At 41.4% G+C, this 17,972-nt stretch overlaps 1 protein-coding gene across 2 annotated transcripts in view; it reads right to left on the bottom strand.

Annotated features, from left to right (window-relative positions):
* ALDH1A1 (aldehyde dehydrogenase 1 family member A1) overlaps window positions 1-17,972 on the bottom strand; it is a 238,935-nt gene that overhangs the window by 28,007 nt on the left and 192,956 nt on the right. For both annotated transcript variants that reach the window (XM_069763401.1, XM_069763392.1), the window contains exons 3-9: window positions 7,658-7,762; window positions 5,218-5,358; window positions 4,989-5,118; window positions 4,846-4,907; window positions 2,670-2,798; window positions 1,133-1,246; window positions 488-590 (exon numbers count right to left, since the gene is read on the bottom strand). In XM_069763401.1, coding sequence (XP_069619502.1) covers window positions 488-590; window positions 1,133-1,246; window positions 2,670-2,798; window positions 4,846-4,907; window positions 4,989-5,118; window positions 5,218-5,358; window positions 7,658-7,762 — 784 coding nt within the window. The remainder of the gene's footprint in view (window positions 1-487; window positions 591-1,132; window positions 1,247-2,669; window positions 2,799-4,845; window positions 4,908-4,988; window positions 5,119-5,217; window positions 5,359-7,657; window positions 7,763-17,972) is intronic.

Here is a 17,972-nt window from a genome sequence, read left to right as displayed (position 1 = left end):
CTTTTAAAGACAAATTCAGCAATAGGTTTAAATGGCCAGTCTGTTCCTCCATTACTGAAAAATCAGAGTTTAAATTCATATGTAAATGAGGCTGAAGAGCTATTGTGCATCTGAAGCCTCTGTCACTCCAGCTCTATTTCCCACCCTGCTTTCGCCTGAAGTTACAGAATATAGAAGCTGTCAGTCAAGCGTTTGAAAGCAGGGTGGAGCCGGGTGGAGAATAGAGCTGGAGTGACAAGCAATTCAGGTCTACAATGGCTCTCTAGCCTCATTTGCATAGCAATTCAAACACTGATTTCTCAGTAACAGAGGAACAGTGTGACCATGTAACGGGATTGCTGGTCTGGTCTTTGAAAGAAATACATGTACATATAAATAGTTTGTTGGACGCAATTCTGCTGACAGATCCCCTTTAAGGATATCCTTGCTTAAACAACATAGTGACCATTTAAGCTTTGTGATAAGGGAACAGTAATAATATACTAACAGTCCGCATCAGCAAAAATGATAACTGGACTTTTTCCTCCAAGCTCCAGTGTAACTCTCTTAAGGTTACTCTTCCCAGCAGCTTCTTTGATTAGCTTTCCAACCTAAATACATATAAAATACAGATGTATTAAGTAATGCATAGAAAGTTTATTTCAAATTACATACAATTCATACAACAATATATTATTCACATACACTGGTCAATGCTATTTTCAGGTTATTAAATTCTTTTATGTTTTCGAAGGTAAAACTAGATATTTCTTCTTGTGCACCTTACTAAAAACTTTTGCTCCAAGAGTCTATATACCAGACACATAACTAGCAGACTAGCCACTTGTATAGGAAAGAACAATTAAAATGAGGATCTTTTGGGAATTATTTCCCTGGAGGAACTCACATGCCACCATTTTTTTTGGGGGGGACGTGAAAACATTTGTTATAAGTTCACTTTAAATTATTCAGACATGCAGATAGTAGATGCACATCTGCTAAACGTGGAGGTAGATATGAATGCTTAATTATTCCTATTGGCCAGCTTCACCTATAGCCTCTTGACTAGGAACCATGGTTTGGCAGCATAATGGAAGTTCCCTTTAAACTGTAAACTTTGAGATTTTTTTTTTTAATGAAATAGGAGTAATACCTCAGTTGATCCAGTGAATGCAACCTTATCAATGTCCATGTGATGTGATATGGCTGCTCCAGCGGTGGGTCCGTATCCAGGAACAATATTCACTACACCTGGTGGAAAACCGGCCTACGGGAGAAAAAGTAAAGAGGAGGCAAAATAACTTCACATTCACCAATAATATGTTTGCTATCATCACAAAATAAACCGGTTTAAAGATCAGTATAAAATGTAAAGATTTCTATATATTACCATCTATGGTAATTAATACATTATCTTGCAGGAAAAAAAAAATCTGACTGCAGTATTAAGCTTGATGGATGTTGGATGTGGAAAGTAGAGTGGGATACTATGTGAATAAGCTCATAAAAATACAAGATTCAAAGGAAAGCTGACTTGATATAATAGACAGATACTGTATGTGCGCAGGTGGGATCCATGATATTAAAAATATGTTTATTTTCTCCCATATACAGCACCTTCCCGGTCTACTACTATTTAATTCAATGAGGCTGAGCTGCAATAACACACTGTAGACATGGGAAGCACTGTTTTTGAGAATAGCATACATGGTTTTCTAATTCTGGTGAACCCCTTTAATATTTTTTACCAAATGTCACTGTACAAACTACACTATAAAATAGATACACTTGATGATTCTGCTATATTTCATTTGAAAATCCATGTCAGAATGGCTGTACAATTCCTTTTCCAAGCATCATCTTAATTTCATCATCTAAGCTTTGACAACTCCTCTGTGTCCCTCTTCCCTGCTGCTGAGATCTCACACTGCTAAGTACAAGCTGCAGCGGTCAGGCTGAGTGGGAGGAGTCTGAATACACTTGGGCTCGCGTGTCTCTCACTCTATATATTCGTTATAACATCAGCATGATCATACAGCCATTATGATGTGGATTTTAAAACAAAGTACACTAGCTTCATCAGGTCTAGCACACCTATTGAATAGTTGTTTGCCGTTTGTATTGAGGCATCTGTTAATAGACCTGTTTTAAGTTTGCTAGGAGTCTGTATGCCAAGATTCCTTCTGGAGTGAGATAATGGCACATCATATAGCGCTTCAAAAACTTTGGTCCACAATTACTGTTGTTATTTCGCCACTTTTTAAAAGTGAATAAAAAAAGGATTTATTAAGAATATACTGTATTTATGTCAAATGTTTTTTAATTGCCAATTATTGGTATAAAGTAAGCCTATTATGGGCAAAATTTAGATATAGTGCCCAACTTCTAGCAAGAAGCACTGAATGTATCAGCATGAGTGACAAATTTGGTGAACCCCGGACTACCTGGTTCAGAACAGGGCTAGTTCCGTGGAGTATAACAAAACTGCACAAACTATTTTATCGATAACCAATAATACGAAAGTGAGATGATATTTGCAACAACTTTGTCACGGAGTGTTACAGTATGTTCACGTAGAGGAAGCCCGTATAGGCAGGTACATTGAATCATTGTATTTCTGCTACTGTTTGCAAAATTAAAACACATACTTGATCTGCCTTTCTATTTGCTTTTGCACAAGGCGCACACACCTCTTTTATTAATGATCCCATGTACAGAGCCGTCAGTGGTGTTTGCTCGGCTGGCTTGATGACAACTGTATTGCCACAGCAGAGTGCAGGTGCGATTTTCCATGCAAACATTACAAGTGGAAAATTCCACTGTGAAACAAGAAAGATATTTTAGATCATCATTATTATTGCAGATAAAACGCTTCTTAAACATTTTTTACAGCAAGTCAAGATTATCAAACACTGGTTCCCCACTTCTGTGTAGAGAAACGAGCTTCCTATATCTTCTACAGAGTACTATACAGAAAAAGAAGTTATGGCTCGCAGTACTGTCTGTCGGTGCTTGAAATGCCTTTATTGTTTTCATTTTTTAATCTTAGAATCTTATGAAAATGTTAGATCTAGTTTGGATGTAGACCTTTAATTTGCACTTGGTTTCTGTAGGCTATGGCCCTTTATATGGGTCATTCATTGACTGTGGAGCGCCCCCAGACACAGGGCCACGAGTTCTCGGTACCGGGCCTCTCTGGTTCGGTTCTGAGGCTGTCACGGTGGCTAGACCCGGTCCGTGACCCTGCTAAGGGGCGTCCAGTAAAGGGATTTGTACAGTCTGTCAAGGGTTCGTGACGCCACCTGTGGTGTTCGGTCAGGGTGACCGACGCTGCTGTGGGGTCCACTGGGGTGATGGAATGGCAGCTGGGTGGTATAACTTCCCACAGGTGAAGTATGTCCCCAGGGCTTCCCAGTAAGGTGGATGGTGATGGTGTGAGGCGCAGTCAATAACGAGGACACAAGGTTGCAGTCTCTTTACCTCTTTACTGAAGGCTTCAGGATCCTCAATCCAGAGTACGTTCAACAGCGCTCTCTGAGACCGGCCGGTCCGATGGGCACATCCAGAGTTTCCCTCGCAGATGGAAATCGTTGCCTACCAATAGCGCCTGTGTGTTGTAGTCCTACCCTGCTGAGCATTCGGAATAGTCCTCACAACTGCTGTTCTCGTTCGTTCGTTCTCTACAGCTCTCTCTCTCGTTCTTTGGTTCCAGATGTTACTAGTTTCTAACGTCCCCCCAACATGTTATGGCTAGGACGCCACCCGTTTGACGGGAAGGCTTGGAGTCTTCCGGGACCCTAGAGACGCCCCTCTCCCAATGTTGCCCCCTATGTCTTCGTAGGTGTAAAAAGGTAGACAGCCAACCTATAATCAACTGTCCAGCGGAATTTGAAGTAAGGCTTGAAGTCAGTTACTCCTACGGTGATCCGGCCACCGACTACGCGCCTCAGTAAGATGTTGCCTTCCTCTCTCGGCACGACTCTTACTGGCTCTCCTTTGTGCTGATCTCGTTTACACTGTTCCACAATATTCTTCCCTTCTTGTCTCTCTCTTAGGATACCGCCGCAAGGTGTGCAGGCGCGGTTCCGTTACGTTCTGTTCTGTTCGCTAGGCACCTGCCAGGTTCCCACGCCTGACAGGGACCCCCTGTGCCTTCTCCCGCAACACCCCCTGCCACGGGATGTTGCCTGGTTCCAACCCAGTCAGCTTCTAACTAACTTTCTCCCCAGCCCCTAGTTTTACCAATGTGAGGAGTGGCCCAATAAATAAAGCCTTTTGCTCCCCCTAGTGGCCAGAGTGTGAAGTGTAATGTGTTCTGGTGATACCTGGTCAGGATAACTCTTTAGTGCCATCAGACGTACCGCTGCTCCCCTTAGTGGCAGAGCGCTATACTGCAACGACCAGGTCTCTGGGGCGTTGCAACTGCTGTTGGTTACATTCAAGCCATTTACTGGCCTGTTTAAATATTGATTGTGCACAAAATGATTCTCATTTGATTGTTCTGTGCCCTTAGAATATCATGGTGTCGGCATGGGGTCCTATGGTGCCAATAGAAATCATCATGTGTAACAAAAGTGTTCGTGCTTGTTCCTCGGGTGATTGCGGGCCTATTTAGGTGTGCCGATAGTCAGAACTGAGCGTTTCAATGAATGCTTATTACCAAATTTTTAGTTAAGCTAAATAGGCCATTAGAGTCACACATAACTGCAGACTCAGACACAATTTATCTAAAATCAACACAAATAAGCACTATCAAAATCAATATCTGGAACCTGAAAATAAGAATCGATATTTGGCACCTTGTACGCATTTTGCAATTTTTAGAAATTATGCTACCATAGTCAGGCGCCTGTATTGCCTACTTACGGGGATTATTTGACCACATACTCCAACAGGTTCATGTCTTGTGAAAGTAAAGAAATCTCCATCTATAAATAAAAGAAGTTGAAGCCTGTTACTAAAATTATTCTTTATTGTTGCAAACATCACATAGCTTTAAAACAACCTACCCATAGGGATTGTGAGGCCATGGTTTTTGTCTGCCCAGCCTGCACAGTAGCGCAGGGATTTCAGAACTCCTGGCATGTCAGCAAAGTAGGAGGCGGTAAATGCCTTTCCCGCATCAATGGATTCCAGAGTCTGAAAGTAGTCCAGTTAATAAGTCCAACATGTAAATGTACCATAAAACCCATTTCATATGGAATAATAGTGTCATGTTGTCACATGAAAATTACTTACGCTTAGAATCAAGATGTCACGTTCTATGAGGTCTGCCAACTTATTCAAGAGTTTACCCCTCTGAGAAGCATCTGTCCTACGCCATGGTGACCCAAACTGGAATGCTTCTCTTGCCGCTTTCACAGCTATATCTACATCTGCCTAGAAGAAAAGGATAATTAAGTTAACACATGAAAATCATCATGACTCAACATAAAAACCTAGACCGCATATGTCACATTCCAAGGGGTCTGAGAATCCACGATACAGTATGGTTTCATTTGGCAGGTGGCTCATAAGGAAGGGTTGGAGAATAGAGACTTTTTACACAATAATTGTCTTTTTTTTTTGAGAAACACCTATTTTCTTATTAAAGAAAATGGGTTCTCCTGATGGCAACCCTGCCCATACACTTGCTAAGGGAATATGGAGGTCATTGAGAGTTTCCATGCTAAAGACACCTCCTTTAAATTACAACGGTGAGCTGTTCTGTATTAAAGGCTTCCACACTGGCGAATTGAAGCCATGAATATTTAATGTGGATAGCCATACATCTGAAAGGCCATTAGGTAACATTTCATCAATGCAGCAAAAGTTTATCAGGCTTGGGCTTTTCTCCGTAAAATTACCGTACCTATTTGCAGTGGGTGTTTGGAGAAGACCCCTAGGGTTCAACTGATCCAATCTGCAATGAGGCATCTTGTCTCATAAGAAAGCTGCCAACCAGGCTAATTATTCAAAGTCCAATATAATCAAGATTATAAAAAGATGTATTTTACAATTGTAACTAGTAGCTTAAAGTGGTTTTCCAGGAATAAAAATGTTAGGGCTTGGCCATCAATGACAGATTACGGTAATAAGAATCTTAGCACCCCTATCAATCACCTGAAATGGCAATTTATTAGTTCCTGAAAACCTCATTAAACAATACTGAATACCTTCCTGACATTCCCTGTACATGGCGGTTCCAGCGTACCTATGTTCTGCCCTGTCAGCTGGGGTACCCTATCAACTTATCACTCCAATCTTGGTACCCCTGTGATCTCCATAGAAGATAGTCAGCTTTCCTATATAATGCAGTAAATATAGAATATCGATTGAGCAATCACAGGTTCAAGTCCCCAATAATGAGGAAAAAAATAGAAAAGTATTTAACAAAAAAAATAGAAAAACATCAAAAAGTAATCATCTCTTTATCCTCATTTAAAAACGAAACAATTAAACAAATTTGGTCTTCGTTCCTCCCTCCAAAAATATAACAAAAAAAACAATTAAAACACTGTATGTTCCCCAGGACAGTATCAATAAAAATATTAGCCCTTATATTGCTCCATCGACAAAATTTTTTTTTTTATGAATCACAGAAAATAGCAACACAAACCAATTTTGTTTACAATATAACGGAAATAAACTTTACAAGTCTGGTATTACCGTAATCATGCTAATCTGAAAAATCAAGTTGCCAAGTCATTTTTACTGGATAGTGAACATCTTAAAAAGAACCCCCCCCCCAAAAAAAAAAAAAAAAACAGCAGAATCCAGTTTCTTAATATTTCACGACACCTGGAATTCTTTTCCCGTTCTCTTGAAAATTGTATAGTGAGATCAATAGTGAGTATGAAAATTATAACACATCCAACAAAAAAGAAGCCCTCATATGCTTATGTTGATGAAAATGTAAAAAAAAAAAATTTAAGTCTTGGAAAAAAGTGGAGGAAACATTAAAGTCCCAGAAAGAAAACTGGCAGTGGTTGTAATGGATAACAAGTGGACTGGATAATCCAAAGAATAAATTGAAACAGCCTGTATTGCATCAACAACACTTTTACTTTCATCAGTAAGGCTTGTATTGGAGAAATTGGTGAAAGATTATAATGATAAGACTATTCACCTTTGACCACTGTTGTGCAGTTTATCCTCAGATATGATCTGTAAAGTGGCGTTCAAAGGTGAACAGACGTTTGTACCGATACAAAGCAGTAGACTATATTTTTGTCAAGGTATAGTCTCAAGTTATATAATGTAGATGAAAAAGTCATTTCTTCTACATCATAAGACTATATTATTATGATAATATTATACTAAGTATCCTCATTGTTATGAAGATAAATATTTCTCTATAGCATTTACCGACCTGTGGTTTTGCTTCTGGCAAATCCAACGTGTACCAACGTGAAACCACTGATCAATGTTATGCGCAACTGGAAGAACAGACTAAAAAAGCTAAATAAAATGCAAAAATATTTTCCATATTTGAACTTTGTATCTGCTTTGATAAATGTAAAGATTTGGTAAGCCTGGCATCCCTGCAAGTGAAGCTACAGAAGCAGAAGATTTACTAATTCTACCCAAATTATGGCACGTCATCTACGTAAAAGTAATATAATGTGCAAATTCAGCTCGAATTGCACTTTAACTTTAAAAGGTAATCGCGACAAAGTAGAATCTACAGGTTTCTTACCTTATCCCCTTCTTCTATCTCGCATATCTTTTCTCCTGTGGCTGGGTTGAAGACAGGGAACTTCTTACCACTGACTGAATTGCGCCATTCATTGTTAATAAAGATCTGTGTGGAAGAAAGCCCTTACATTACACAGTGGTACTGCATAAGTACTGTAATTTTCTGTAATATATCCCTACTAAGAGTTACAAGACGATATAAGCCCCACAATAATTACTTATAAGCCAGTATATACCTTATAGTTTCGATGAATGGAAACTTTTTCTCTATCATTAGCTGGATTTCTGAGGCATGTTTCATTCTATAGTAAAATGCCTGGCCCGAGTCATTTCTTGTATGTTACAAGAGTTCAATTAAAAATTAATATATGAATAAATACATATATCTAGTCATATTTTCTGAAAACTGACATGTTTAGCTATTTGTTGTGTGCGAAGCAACCAGGTAGATACCTTGTCATGAAGGGACAGTACTATCTACCACTGGAGGTGCCCATGTACCTATCTTTGCCAACTTCCTCGATAGCAAGCAAAGTCAGTTTAGCAGACTGCTATTCCTTCCACACTCTTTGAGCATATGTACATTTGGTTTGGCCATTGATGCATGTGTGTGTTTTTAATTGGGAGAGGTAAGTAACACCAGACACCTCTAGCGAAGGGTTATCTCCTGGTTGCAGGCTTAGGGCAGAGACAGACTGCTGTATTTCTCGTGCGATAATCACATTGCACTGCACGGACTGGTCGGCACCTCTCCTGACCTGAGCAAGACCGTATGATGTATTTCTATGCAGCTGTCAAGCTCAGGTCAGGCGAGCAGACAACCAGTACAAGGTTTACGATGCGATTCTCCCACGAGAAATACGGCAGTCTGTCTCTGCTCTTAGCCTTCTTTCTGTCTGGGGGGAGAGTCAGGAAGTCTTCACAGACATTAGATGGTTATGTTGTGCTAGTGAAATTGGCAGATTATTCCAGGTTTTCTCAGGAGTGGACATATCATTTAGGCAACCTGTCGTACAAGGGCCCAAGAGGCAAGGGGGCCAATTTTCATCTCCAAAGCAGGTGGTATTGTGCATTATGAGGAGCTATTGGACTGAAGAGGGTCCATAAACTGTTCTTGCACAGAGGCCTCCTTCTGTCTCTCTCCACCAGTACTTTTTTCTACTACATGCAGAAGCGTTTACCGTATATTCCACCTTTATAAGCTCAAATAGTCATGTCTTCGAGGAGGCAAGAAAAAAATAGCAGACAGCTAAAGAATTATAATTACAGCCACCTTTGGGTACATGGATGTTGCTTCATTATAACATCAGACATATACTGTACATTTAAAATCAACTATGGGATCGGATTTTATCACATGAGATCAGGGAAAGTGTTTCTCGAAGTATGCTTCATATCATTGACTTCTGCACAAAGACCTAGTACAACCACAAGCAAGGAGCCCATGTGCATGATCAGATTAACATAAGAATGTTAAAAAACTTGAGAGCAAAGATCTTTTTGTTTTTCAAAATATTTAATTGAAATATTAGTTGTGAAATGTTGATATGTTTAATCTGAACATAAATACCCGCTAAGTCTATATTATTAGAGGATAATTCTGTATGATTTAATCCCGTGATAGTGGAAATTGAATCAGACAGGGTGTTAAATTCTCAAATGATTAACGTGAACTTTATTTTTTTTCAATAATCACTCAAGAAAAAATAAAAACCCTTCTTGGCTGTGAAACTGAAGGAGTCTTGCCAAAAGTCACATATTACCCTCAGATGTGAGTAGGCCGGGTTTTCTTTGCCTCATTATGCGGCCTCCATGCTGTGATCATCTGTATATGGTCACATATTGGCTCTTCCATGCATGGCAAGTTACTTATTCATTTCAAAGGAAATTATTTGAGAAACCACAGGAAGCGTTGCCTTGATTAGTGAGAAATGCCAGGTCACAGACTTAAGTTACATTTCTTTTTATTATTTTCAGTGCATTCAGAAACAATGTGTATGGCACAGTGAAGCGAGTTGTACAGTCGTTTTGACTGGATATCAAACACACACTGTGCTCATTTCATTCCACACTCAGCTACTGGACCTCTAAAGTGACCTGCCTGGGCCGTGTAGATGAAGGGCCGTCACTTTGTCTTACACATAGGCATCTCTGTTAGTACCGGTGGCGATTGAAGGACAGTATTGTCTAGGGTGACCCTTCATCCCTGGTCCACTGATTTCTAATATTATGCATATCTGACAATAAGTTGTACCACAATCTAGATCTTTTATTCAATCCCCAGCAATGACCCACTATACTAAACACTGGCGATCGTAGAAGAGGCCATTGTACAGTATATGGGCCCTTTGCTGTACAATTGCTCATCGTAATGCACAATTCCACCTGCTATGGTAGTGGAAACTGGCCGATTTACCGTTTGGACACCTGTGCGGCTGTACAGGTTGCACCAATGGTATGTCCGCATTTGATACCGGAATAGTATGGAAATGTAGCTATAGCCAAAGTTACATTATATTGATGAATATTTTTGTGTTCATCATCAGATCATCTCAAAGCTCCTTCATAATGGGCAGATACCAGCAGTACTGCAGATGATATGACTATTAAGTCAATGTAAGAATTATTTTTCCTTAATTTATAGGTAACAATCACATATTGTACATGGGCATCATTCATTAAATATAGATTTTTAACCCCTTCCCGACCCATGACGCCACGTAGGCGTCATGAAAGTCGGTGCCAATCCGACCCATGACGCCTATGCGGCGTCATGGAAAGATCGCGTCCCTGCAGATCGGGTGAAAGGGTTAACTCCCATTTCACCCGATCTGCAGGGACAGGGGGAGTGGTAGTTTAGCCCAGGGGGGGGGTGGCTTCACCCCCTCGTGGCTACGATCGCTCTGATTGGCAGTTTCACTTTCAACAGCCAATCAGAGCGATTTGTAATATTTCACCTATTATAACTGGTGAAATATTACAATCCAGCCATGGCCGATGCTGAAATACCATCGGCCATGGCTGGAAATACTAATGTGCCCCCACCCCACCCCACCGATCGCCCCCCCAGCCCCCCGATCTGGCCGGTACACTGCTCCGGCTCCCCTCCGTCCTGTGCTCCGCTCCCCCCCGTGCTCTTGTCCGCTCCCCCCGTGCTCCAATCACCCCCCCTGCACTCCGATCCACCCCCCCCCGGTGCTCCGTTCCACCCCCCCGTGCTCCATTCCACGCCCCCCGTGCTCCGTTCCACCCCTCCCGCGCTCCGATTTCCCCCCCCCCGTGCTCCGATCCCCCCCTCCGTGGTCCCCCCCACCCCATCATACTTACCGATCCAGCCGTCTTCTCCCTGGGCGCCGCCATCTTCCAAAATGGCGGGCGCATGCGCAGTGCGCCCGCCGAATCTGCCGGCCGGCAGATTCGTTCCAAAGTGCATTTTGATCACCGAGATATAATCTCTCTCAGTGATCAAAATAAAAAAAAATAATAAATGACCCCCCCCCCCCCCTTTGTCACCCCCATAGGTAGGGACAATAAAAAAATAAAGAATTTTTTTTTTTCCACTAATGTTAGAATAGGGTTAGGGTTAGGAGTAGGGTTAGGGTTAGGGTTAGGGTTAGGGCTAGGGTTACGGTATGTGCACACGTATTCTGGTTCTCTGCGGATTTTTCCGCTGCGGATTTGATAAATCCGCAGTGCTAAACCGCTGCGGATTTACCGCGTTTTTTTCTGCGCATTTCACTGTGGTTTTACAACTGCGATTTTCTATTGGAGCAGTTGTAAAACCGCTGCGGAATCCGCACAAAGAAGTGACATGCTGCGGAATGTAAACCGCTGCGTTTCCGTGCAGTTTTTCCGCAGCATGTGTACAGCGATTTTTGTTTCCCGTAGGTTTACATTGAACTGTAAACTCATGGGAAACTGCTGCGGATCCGCAGCGTTTTCCGCAGCGTGTGCACATACCTTTAGAATTAGGCTATGTGCCCACACTGCGGATTGGCCGCTGCGGATTCGCAGCAGTGTTCCATCAGGTTTACAGTACCATGTAAACATATGAAAAACCAAATCCGCTGTGCCCATGGTGCGGAAAATACCGAGCGGAAACGCTGCGTTGTATTTTCCGCAGCATGTCAATTCTTTGTGCGGATTCCGCAGCGTTTTACACCTGTTCCTCAATAGGAATCCGCAGGTGAAATCCGCACAAAAAAACACTGTAAATCCGCGGAAAATCCGCAGGTAAAACGCAGTGCCTTTTACCCGCGGATTTTTAAAAATGGTGCGGAAATATCTCATACGAATCCGCAACGTGGGCACATAGCCTTAGGGTTAGGGTTGGAATTAGGGTTGTGGTTAGGGTTGTGATTAGGGTTATGGCTACAGGTGGGATTAGGGTTAGGGGTGTGTTGGGGTTAGTGTTGGAGGTAGAATTGAGGGGTTACCACTGTTTAGGCACATCAGGGGTCTCCAAACGCAACATGGCGTCACCATTGATTCCAGCCAATCTCGTATTCAAAAAGTCAAATGGTGCTCCCTCACTTCCGAGCCCTGATGTGTGCCCAAACAGTGGTTTACCCCCACATATGGGGTACCAGTATACTCAGGACAAACTGCGCAAAAATTGCTGGGGTCCAATTTCTCCTGTAACCCTTGGGAAAATAAAAAATTCTGGGCTAAATAATTATTTTTGAGGAAAGAAAACGTATTTATTATTTTCACGGCTCTGCATTATAAACTTCTATGAAGCACTTGGGGGTTCAAAGTGCTCACCACACATCTAGATAAGTTCCTTTGGGGGTCTAGTTTCCAAAATGGGGTCACTTGTGGGGGGTTTCTACTGTTAAGCCACATCAGGGGCTCTGCAAACGCAACGTGACACCCACAGAGCAGTCCATCAAAGTCTGCATTTCAAAACGTCACTACTTCACTTCTGAGCCCCGGCATGTGCCCAAACAGTGATTTACCCCCACATATGGGGTATCAGCGTACTCAGGAGAAACTGGACAACAACTTTTGGGGTCAAATTTCTCCTGTTACCCTTGGGAAAATAAAAAATTGCAGGCTAAAAGATCATTTTTGAGAAAATAATTTTTTTTTTTATTTTCATGGCTCTGCGTTATAAACTTCTGTGAAGCACTTGGGGGTTCAAAGTCCTCACCACACATCTAGATTAGTTCCTTTGGGGGTCTAGTTTCCAAAATGGTGTCATTTCTGGGGGATCTCCAATGTTTAGGCACACAGGGGCTCTCCAAACGTGACATGGTGTCCGCTAATGATTGGAGCTAATTTTCCATTTAAAAAGCCAAATGGCGTGCCATCCCTTCCGAGCCCTGCCGTGCGCCCAAACAGTGGTTTACCCCCACATATGGGGTATCAGCGTACTCAGGACAAACTGGACAACAATATTTGGGGTCCAATTTCTCCTATTATCCTTGGCAAAATAGGAAATTCCAGGCTAAAAAAATCATTTTTGAGGAAAGAAAAATTATTTTTTATTTTCATGGCTCTGCATTATAAACTTCTGTGAAGCACCTGGGGGTTTAAAGTGCTCAATATGCATCTAGATAAGTTCCTTGGGGGTCTAGTTTCCAAAATGGGGTCACTTGTGGGGGAGCTCCAATGTTTAGGCACACAGGGGCTCTCCAAACGCGACATGGTGTCCGCTAACAATTGGAGCTAATTTTCCATTCAAAAAGTCAAATGGCGCGCCTTCCCTTCCGAGCCCTGCCGAGTGCCCAAACAGTGGTTTACCCCCACATGTGAGGTATCGACGTACTCGGGAGAAATTGCCCAACAAATTTTATGATCCATTTTATCCTACTGCCCACGTGAAAATGAAAAAATTGAGGCGAAAAGAATTTTTTTGTGAAAAAAAAAGTACTTTTTCATTTTTACGGATCAATTTGTGAAGCACCTGGGGGTTTAAAGTGCTCACTATGCATCTAGATAAGTTCCTTAGGGCGTCTAGTTTCCAAAATGGGGTCACTTGTGGGGGAGCTCCAATTTTTAGGCACACGGGGGCTCTCCAAACGGGACATGGTGTCCGCTAAAGAGTGGAGCCAATTTTTGATTCAAAAAGTCAAATGGCGCTCCTTCCCTTCCAAGCCCTGCCGTGCGCCCAAACAGTAGTTTACCCCCACATATGAGGTATCAGCGTACTCAGGACAAATTGGACAACAACTATCGTGGTTCAGTTTCTCCTTTTACCATTGGGAAAATAAAAAAATTGTTGCTAAAAGATAATTTTTGTGACTAAAAAGTTAAATGTTCATTTTTTCCTTCCATGTTGCTTCTGCTGCTGTGAAGCACCTGAAGGGTTAATAAACTTCTTGAATGTGGTTTTGAGTACCTTGAGGGGTGCAGTTTTTAGAATGGTGTCACTTTTGGGTATTTTCAGCCATATAGACCCCTCAAACTGACTTCAAATGTGAGGTGGTCCCTAAAAAAAATGGTTTTGTAAATTTCGTTGTAAAAATGAGAAATCGCTGGTCAAATTTTAACCCTTATAACTTCCTAACAAAAAAAAATTTTGTTTCCAAAATTGTGCTGATGTAAAGTAAACATGTGGGAAATGTTATTTATTAACTATTTTGTGTCACATATCTCTCTGGTTTAACAGAATAAAAATTCAAAATGTGAAAATTGCGAAATTTTCAAAATTCTCGCCAAATTTCCGTTTTTATCACAAATAAACGCAGAATTTATTGACCTAAATTTACCACTAACATGAAGCCCAATATGTCACGAAAAAACAATCTCAGAACCGCTAGGATCCGTTGAAGCGTTCCTGAGTTATTACCTCATAAAGGGACACTGGTCAGAATTGCAAAAAACGGCAAGGTCTTTAAGGTCAAAATAGGCTGGGTCATGAAGGGGTTAAAATGCATTATGTGAAAAAATTGATAAAAAAAATTATGTGGCATTTTGTGGAGCCCTGGGTGATCCCCATTTTGTCCATTTTCTAGAACATGGTGCATCTCACATTCCCCATTAAGAGTGTTGACACCTTATAATTTAATCAGAAATTGTGAGCTACGAGAGTCACTACCATCCCTAACATGCAAAGTCGTAGATGATCGGAAGCATTTGATCTTTCTTTCAAAAGTGGCATCCTTTGAATTGTGCAATATTGTTATTTGTAAAATGACTTCATTTTTACGAGCCATGGGGCAGTCAGGAGAGAACTTCAGCTTTCAGTTTTAAGTAATTAATTTTAGCTTTGGCTGGCAATCCTGCCATGCAGGGGTAACAACTGCATCCCGTAACCATCACCAACATAGGGGGTGGTAATTAGGGCAGACTGTTTTTTTTCTAACTGTTCACACCAATTACAACACCTCGCCTTAATACAAATTGTACATTTAGTATTCAAATCCATTGTGGTGCCTGCCAGAAATTGTTCTGTATTAAAATATGCTAAGGCGATGCTTGGCGTGGCTGAGAAGTTCAGTGCACCTTGCCATCGACATGCTTTCCAGCTATCTTGACCATGGCTTCTGGAAGGGTCGATACATATTCCTGCTCATTAATGTCCATTACATTGCTAAAGAGTGAAGGGAACTTTTATCATGAATTCAGAGCTACACGTCTGGCGGGCACCCGGTATTGAGTGCCGAAGGCTGCCACACCTAGCTCTGTAAATGAACACCTTTGTCCTGCACAGTTCACCAGTACTATCAATGGAATCCTTGACAATGATTCTTCTACTGCACAGTTCACAGGTTCAGATCAAACAGAATCATAAATGGCCATTAACTTTGTAAATGAAAAATGCCAAAGAATTTTCATGGTGGACACGTCAATATTATTCTTCTAAGATATAAAAATATGACCTCTCATTGCGAGAATTTCCACACTAGGTATTAGTAGGATTTAGCCAGCAATTAACATACGGTAATCCTTTCATTTCTCATCTACATTACTGGAGCTATTTTCATGATTTTGGAACGTTTTATTAAAATCCATTGAAAAAGATACAGGAACCCCCATTTACATGTTTGGACCTAAATTTAAGACAAAAAATCTTGCAACAAATCTACCACAAGAAAATATACTGTAAATGTCATAACTCTAGTGATTACTACTAATGTCAGTACAAATGCTAAATATTCTGCCCAAAGGAGCAGATTATCATCAGCCCGAAACAGCAGTTTTTAGTATCATAGACAACGCTAACAATATAATCCTTCAGACACATTTTAACCTGAGGGGGATCCTGGCATTTGTGACAAGCAATGTGCGCAATGTACGGTATCAACTGGTCTGGAGTACAAATAGAAACAATGTTCTCATTACTACATTGCTCGCATATTTTTCTTTTTCACTACTCTAATATATAATGTATTACACCATGATTTGATGGTGATTTGGCAAATAACTATACTTGCCAACTTTTGAGAAAGAAAATCAAGGAAATTGTGAAAAGGGTAAGAAAAAGTGGCACATGTAGCACGACACGCACATTTTGTTCCTTGTAAGCCTTCCAATTATATAGGACATGCCCCCAGTGTATAGTATATACTGTTAATCAAAATTTGTTTACAATTTTTGGTAAAATTGAGACGTGTAAAAAAATGCTAAGTTTTACATTCAACTTATATGTGCCCAGCTAACAGTGATTGCATCTTATACCCCTCCACTCAACCAGACTACTCTTCATAATCTCCTCCTCTCCCATAGAACGCTCAATATCGCCCTCTCCAGTCTCCAAGACTGCTCTTCATACCCTCTCCTCCATCACAGACTGCTCCCCTTGGCTCTCTTTCTCCCAGCCTGTTCTGCATACTGCTTCCACTCCACAGAAATCTCATCATGTCCATTCTCTTCTCACAGTCTCAAATTCTTACCCCCTCCTCTCCCACAGAATGTTTGCTATGGCTCTCTTCTCTCTCCCATTCTGCTATTCATACTCCCTCCTCTCTCACAAACTGCTCTCCATTGTCTTCTTTTTCATAGACTGCTCTGCATACCCACTCCTCTCCCATAGACATATCCTCAAGTCCATTCTGTTTTCACAGTCTTCGACTTATACTCACCCTTTCTCATAGACTGCTCCCCATGACCCTCTCCTCTCTCACAGACTGCTGGCCATACCCTCCTCCTCTCCCCCAGACTGCTTCTCATGTCTATTCTGTCCTTATAGTGTCCAACTCATAATCTCTCCCTCAGACTGCTCCTCATGTCCCCCTTCCTTACAGACTGCTCCTCGTGCTTCTTTTTGTACTCTCCTCTCCCAAAGATTGCTCATCATGTCACCCACATCTTATAGACTGCTCCTCATGCTTCTTCTTGCACTGACTGCTTCTCATGTCTTCCCCTCATGCTTCTTCGTCTTGCACAGACTGCTCCTCATGTCCTCCCTTCTTTATGGACTGCTCCTCTTGCTTCTTCCTCTTTTATAGACTTCTCCTCATGTCCTCCCTTCTTTATGGACTGCATCTCCAGATTCTTCTTCTTGCACAGACTGCTCCTCATGTCCTCCCTTCTTTATTGACTGCTTCTCCAGATTCTTCTTCTTGCACCGACTGCTCCTCATGTTCTCCCTTCTTTATTGACTGCTTCTCCAGATTCTTCTTCTTGCACTGACTGCTCCGCATGTTCTCCCTTCTTTATTGACTGCTTCTCCAGATTCTTCTTCTTGCACCGACTGCTCCTCATGTTCTCCCTTCTTTATTGACTGCTTCTCCAGCTTCTTCTTTACTGACTACTCCTCCAGCTTCTTCTTCTTGCACAGGTTGCTCCTCCTGTCCCTTTCCTTTCTCACATACTGTTTTCCCTGTTTTCCTGAGTCCCTTTAAATACTTTGTCCTCACAAGATGGTTGTGAAATTCTGGGCAAATCCACAGCAGCACCCACAAAATATCTGCATGTAACACAAGTTGATTTTGTTGCAGGCTTTGAAGTGAAGTTCTGCAGAGCTGCAATAAAATCAGCAGTGGAAAATATGAAATGTAATATTTGAATGTCTACATATACCACTAGGGGTTCTGTTGTGGTTTTGCCCTGATTGTCAGAAAAAAAAAAACAGACAGAGATGTAGGTTTGTAAAACTGCTGCAACAACAGTTTCACAAATCAGTTGCAAAATGGTTGTATCATTAACCCTAGGGCTAACTCAGATGTCCATTTTTCACGGATAGAAACGGTAACCATAATAGTCTATGGTTCTGTCTGTGTGCGTCTATCGTTAACATTGTAAAATGTAGGAAAAGCTTTGCAGTTTTTGGGGGTATATGAAATCACTGATGAGATGAAAACATACACAATGAACAAACACTGACACAATCTGATCTAAAACAGTCAGTTTTGAACATACGAGAACCC

The sequence above is a fragment of the Ranitomeya imitator genome, chromosome 1 (assembly GCF_032444005.1).
Source record: "Ranitomeya imitator isolate aRanImi1 chromosome 1, aRanImi1.pri, whole genome shotgun sequence".
In the NCBI taxonomy this organism is placed as follows: Eukaryota; Metazoa; Chordata; class Amphibia; order Anura; family Dendrobatidae; genus Ranitomeya; species Ranitomeya imitator.
The sequence above is the reverse complement of the archived record's forward strand: the minus strand, read 5'-3'. Positions and strand labels throughout refer to the sequence as shown.